General features: G+C 33.6%; 1 protein-coding gene across 2 annotated transcripts; it reads left to right on the top strand.

The window, feature by feature from the left end:
- Positions 1–662: 662 nt before the first annotated feature.
- LOC131061161 (protein NRT1/ PTR FAMILY 7.2) lies at positions 663–5,841 on the top strand. Of its 2 annotated transcripts, XM_057994688.1 has the most exons (6): positions 663–744; positions 1,293–1,383; positions 2,758–2,923; positions 3,223–3,440; positions 3,937–4,499; positions 4,602–5,841. In XM_057994688.1, exons 2-6 carry the CDS (start codon positions 1,309–1,311, stop codon positions 5,446–5,448), a joined length of 1,869 nt encoding a protein of 622 aa, XP_057850671.1. In that variant the 5' UTR covers positions 663–744; positions 1,293–1,308; the 3' UTR covers positions 5,449–5,841. The 2 variants fall into 2 exon arrangements, with proteins under 2 accessions (XP_057850671.1, XP_057850672.1); XM_057994689.1 differs by lacking the exons at positions 663–744; positions 1,293–1,383; positions 2,758–2,923; positions 3,223–3,440 and adding an exon at positions 3,447–3,586.
- The last annotated feature ends 269 nt before the right edge of the window (positions 5,842–6,110 follow it).

Below are 6,110 nucleotides of genomic sequence, written 5' to 3'. Positions count from 1 at the left end.
TCCACACTAAGTTTCTAAATGATACATCATATTTCAATGATTTTTTTAATGTTTTTATCTACGAATTAACTATTGAGATTCCTTATGTACACAACAGTGAAAAAAATAAACAATTATTGAAACATAAACAATAACTAAACCTCTTTCCCTACTCTAAACCCTAAAAAATGAAAATATCTTAAACATAACATTTATCACATGTTATGTGGTGAAAATATGAGTTTGTATGTGAGACAATAAGGTGGAGTTCCCAATTTTATAGGGATGTAAATGGTCCACTAAAAGGGAATCCTACTAGATTTTGCACTCAACTAATCATCTACTATGAATTGAATGGAGACGGTTTCTAGGGTGTCTAGAAGCTACAGTCTAAAGAGTTTGCCTTTAGAGCAAACAAGTTATAGTTGCCAATTAGGGCAGGTCATTATCAACACAGCTGTCTAGATCTGTCGTCCCCAAAAGAATGGTGGCACGCCATCTTTTCACCTTAAAACAAGATTATGAAGCCACCTACTATGCCGTGTCACGGCATTTACTGATAATTTTCTTGGGACCCATTTTGAATGACTGATAACGTAACAACATTAACCACAGTTGTCCACCTTTGCCTTAGCTTTAATCTTCAATGAGCGGCTATAAATATCAGGAGAGAGAGAGAGAGAAGGGAATATCATCAGATCAAGTAACTTGTCCGGAGTGCTATATGCTTAAGCATTCCCAGCTAGTGAAAAGAGTTATAGCCAAGTAAGTTCTGCTTATTTGGACTCAATTGTATTCTATTGTTGAAAGGTGAAATGTTTGGAAATATTGTGACAAGATATTCCACTGTCATTTTGTTACAGATGCAAAGGATTTGGTTTCATTTCTCTTAGATAAGAAAGTAGTTTTTATCGATTTGATTTTTTTTTTTAACTGTAAGAATGATTTAATCTTGAAAATATTTTGACAATCTTAGTGATATATTAGATTTCTATTTTCTATTATGTTGATAATCTGTTATTTCTGAATTTGATCGTGTGAGAGTTTTTCATCAACGTTTTCAGAAGGCACTCTATGATCTACCATCAAGATAAAAGAGTGCATAAAACAAAGAGATATAGAAACTTTCATACGATCGAATCTAAAAATAACAGATTATCAATATATATTACTTGATAAATGAATAACTGAACTTTCAGATGTCATCTGTGAGAGATTCAGGACTGAAATTTGAACGTTGTTTCAAAAAAATTTTCTCTTTTTTTTTTTTTTCCAATTTTGGGTTTGTAAGAACTCAGAAGCTTTTGTTTCAGGGATTCAACAGGGTAGATGGAGGCAAGCACCCATCACCATCAACTAGCTGATTCGAAAATGGACAAGACTTCTGAGTATCCTTCTAAAAAGGTTTGCAGATATTAAGAAACACTTAAGAATTATGTTGTGGTAAATTTAGCAATAAATTTGTACTACAGTTTTGTTTTATTTACATAGATGCTTGTTGATGATTTTTTCACACCTCAAAAGAGAACAGCAAACCTATTTTTTTCTCCTTTTCCTTAAAAATTGTCACTTGCATGAATCTAGGCGTATTTACATGCAGTGCTACAATAAAATTTAACTAAGAATAAGAAAATTTTCTTGAGTTATATTTATATTGGGTTGATCATATAATTGTTAGTTTTGTTTTTTATATGGAAATTTTGTTAATATATTTTTTTTTTGATAAATTTAATATTTATAATTATTTTTTTCGATTTGTTTATTAAATTTAAGATCATTTTTGTTATCTGATATAAAAACATGATTATATATTGATATCTCTTGGTTTTTATATGATAGCATGAGTTGTTTTGTATGTGAGAATCATATTCATATAATTTTTGGACTAGTTTTATCATTTTTAATTTTTTTAAAGTTTGCATGTCAACATCAAGATCATTTTTGTTATCTGATATGAAAGCATGGATATGCATTGATACCTCTTGTTTTTTATATGAGAATCTTATCAATATAATTTCTGGACAAATTTTATCATTTTTTTTATAGGATTTGTATGTCAATGTCAAGATCATATTTGCTAATGATAGGACAGAAGAATATGGATTGATACCTCTTCCTTTGAAAGTAAAAGATTAAGATGTATCCATTATGTTAAAATCATTCCAAATATGATCTCAACCTAATTTCTTATAATATTGAAAATGTTGCACTCAACAAACTTAATACTTAACAACCTCATTTAACATCATTTGATTTAAAATTATTATCAAATATTTTTTTTCAAAATTTATAATAATCACCTTATATTCATAAATCTTATATAACTAATATATCAAATTAAAAATAAAATTTCATTAATAATAAAATACCTACTCCATTTGAAATCATAAGATTTATATTTTTAATATTAATTAAAAAAACTATAAATATATAAAATATTTTTCTCAGTGATTGCTTATTTTTTGTGAGGATCTTGGTAAGAGGCTATGTGGTAAGATACCGTAGCCTCTCTAGCCAACTTTATCTATTTAATTTTTTTTCTTTTAAAATTATTCATCCATTAGTATCAAGCTTCTGCTTATAAAAGAAATTTTTTTGCCCTTTTTCACTAAATATGTGTACTTCTCTGACTTTATTAAGGTGAGGCGTTTACATTTTTGGTAGTGATTTTTGTAACCAGAATGGTTTCTTTCAAATTCCTGTAAGAAATCTGTTTACTTCAACAAAAAAAAATCATAAGAAGTACAAAATTGATGTCTTCCTCTTGAATCCGTGTAGATAAATAAGCACAAAGGGATGGAGCTAAATGTCCATAAAAGTTCAGTGCCATACACTATGGAAGAGGAGAATCTTAAATATACTAAAGATGGTACTGTTGATAGATTTGGAAGACCAGTTCTCAAAGCGAAGTCTGGCGGTTGGAAATCTGCAATATTGATATTAGGTACTCTCAAACTTCGTGTTTATTTTTTCATTTTTTTTTATAGAATACATCATGAATGATAAAAGTTAAAAATACCTAAGATGATCTTAGAACTGGCCATGTTATATGACACTTTAGAAATATGTTATTTTGATTAATTATTCTTGTTCATGATGTTTGGTAATTGGTAGTAAACCAATGATTGGGGTTCTCTCCCACAACATATGGACACAAATTTGTAAGTTGATTGGTCATACCAGCTATGACACCTGCACATCATGATAAACTGACTCATTGTACTTGTACATGATTTTTAATAGTAAACCAAGGATTTGCCACACTGGCATTCTTTGGAGTTGGTGTAAACTTGGTTCTGTTCTTGACGAGAGTCCTTAAGCAGAACAATGCCTCAGCAGCAAATAATGTCAGCAAGTGGACTGGAACAGTTTATATGTTTTCTCTTGTGGGGGCATTTTTGAGTGATTCATACATGGGGCGCTTCAGGACATGCGCTAGCTTTCTTTGTATATTTGTTGGGGTAAGTTAAGGCAATTCAGTTCAATTCAATTCAATTTTCTAGTTTTTGGGCTGATGGTTAGAGAACTGGTTGATATATTTCCAGACAGGCACCTGATGGACTTCACGGGGCATGTGCTAGTTTGCCTGCACCTATTCAAGTCGTTAGTAAGAAAAACTGCCAAATGCAATTTTATGCATGCTAGAAAAATATATAGATTTATAGGTATTTGCTTTACTAAGTTTGAAAATTTGCCAAATGCAATTTGTCTATGTTGGAAAAACTATGTGGAGTCATGGATATAAAATTGCTTACTGCAAGAGGCCTGACCCTGGTACAGAGATAAATAAATATCTCTGTCAATCATAATAGGATAGTTTTGGTCTGCTTTGAATATGGTTAATGCTGTAAACAAAGTTGTAATGAATTTGAAAATTAGAAGGAATAATCGACAGAGATTATAGAGAATGGTAGCCTTAAAAAAAACCCTAATTTATTATGTTTCTTTAACAAACAGGGCCTAGTTCTTCTGGCATTGTCATCTCAACTACTCTTATTGAAGCCTTCTGGATGTGGAGATGGCACTCTAAACTGTGAAAATGGTACTCCTGCAGCAGTTGGATTGTTCTACTTGTCTATCTATCTTGTGGCTTTAGGAAATGGGGGATACCAGCCCTCTATAGCTACTTTTGGGGCAGATCAGTTTGATGAAGAAGACGAAACAGAAGCAAAATTAAAAGTAGCCTTTTTCAGCTGGTTCTACCTTGCTTTTAACCTTGGTTCTCTATTTTCTAACACGGTACTTGGTTACTTCGAAAATAATGGCATGTGGCCGTTAGGATTCTGGGTGTCTGCTCTAGCAGCCATGATCTCCATGGTAGTATTTCTGTTTGGGACACCAAGGTATAGGCATCACATCCCCGGAGGCAATCCATTGCCTCGTATTGGTCAAGTGTTTGTAGCAGCAATCAGAAAAAACAGGTTTAAGCTACCATCAGATGCAGAGGAGCTTCATGAGCTATCTAGTAAACATAGTGCAATCAATGGAAGTCGAAAAATACTTCACAGTGCAGGATTCAGGTTTGTCAACTGTAAACATGATTTAATTAAGCTCATAAATTATGATGCAAAAAAACATTTTCTAGTTTGACGAATTGGATTGATTTGTACTGGTTTTTGTAGGTTCCTTGACAAGGCAGCAATAGAAACAGGAGATGACAAAGTGGAAGGAAACCCCAAAAATCCATGGAGACTTTGTACTGTCACACAAGTGGAAGAAGTCAAGTGCATTTTGAGGTTACTCCCAATCTGGTTGTGCACAATTATTTACTCAGTTGTGTTCACCCAAATGGCATCTTTGTTTGTAGAACAAGGTGCTGCAATGGATACTTCCTTGGGAAACTTCAATGTCCCACCTGCTGCAATGTCTATGTTCGACATTTTTAGTGTTGTAATATGGATAATTGTATATAGAAGGGCATTGGTTCCTTTGGGTTTCAAGATCTCTGGAAATCCAAAGGGTTTAACTGAGTTACAAAGGATGGGTGTGGGCTTGATATTGGGCATGCTTGCCATGGTTACAGCCGGTCTAGTTGAGGTGTACAGATTGAAAGCAGCCAGCAGTAAAAGTCATAACACAAGCTCTCTCAGCATTTTCTGGCAAATTCCTCAGTACGCTCTAATAGGGGCTTCAGAGGTGTTCATGTATGTGGGTCAGTTGGAATTTTTTAATAACCAATCACCTGATGCACTCAGAAGCTTTGGAAGTGCCCTTTGCATGACCTCCATGTCACTTGGAAATTATGTCAGCAGTTTGCTAGTGACAATTGTTATGGACATTACAAAGAGGGAGAACAGTCCTGGTTGGATACCTGCAAACCTTAACCATGGACACATGGATCTTTTCTACTTTCTATTGGCAGGCCTCACTTTTATTGATTTCATTGCCTATGTGCTCTGTGCTAGAGGGTATAGATGTGTTACATTTGACAAAATGTGTGAACAAGACGAAGAGCAAGAGATCAAATAGTCTCTCTATGACATTTTAGACAACGTCTCCTATTTACAGAACCCACCATCAGAACTTTGCATTCTTGGTTCACTCTAGGACTCTACTGTTTTCTTGTTACTGAAGTTTTATTTAGACAGTACAGTGACTGCCCATTTTTAAGAAATCAATTGGGTCATTACACATCTCTCTAGTTTTTAATCATATTGAGATGTGGCACAACCCAGCAGGATGCTATCTTTAATTTCTGAAAGAGGAGGCGACTTCTGACTCAGTCACACTCATCAGGGTTATGAGAGGAATAGATTTGACTCTTGGTTGTTTCCAAGAGCCCATGTTAAAGAAAATAATACATATGTAATGATCGACATAAACATGTATCGCTGACTAAGTGATTAGCTTTTTCTTGCAGTATTCTCAAACTATATGTTTGTCATTCAACAAATGTGTAGCACTAAATGGAATTTGATAGTGTGATAATAATATTTAATGGTAGTATCATGATTCCGAGAAATTAATTGAAAAATAGAAAGATAACATGATGATTGGGAGGAAATCCCATATACCAAGGATAAGGAATATAAGTGATAAGCTGTCGGGCATTATATGAGAACTATGCGCCTCTGTACTCCACGTCTCTGATACTGCCAGTTTATAGCTTATCTTCTCTGTATGGAAAAAAG

The sequence above is a fragment of the Cryptomeria japonica genome, chromosome 4 (assembly GCF_030272615.1).
Source record: "Cryptomeria japonica chromosome 4, Sugi_1.0, whole genome shotgun sequence".
In the NCBI taxonomy this organism is placed as follows: Eukaryota; Viridiplantae; Streptophyta; class Pinopsida; order Cupressales; family Cupressaceae; genus Cryptomeria; species Cryptomeria japonica.
Note: the sequence above shows the minus strand (reverse complement) of the source record. Positions and strands in the feature narration are given on the sequence as shown.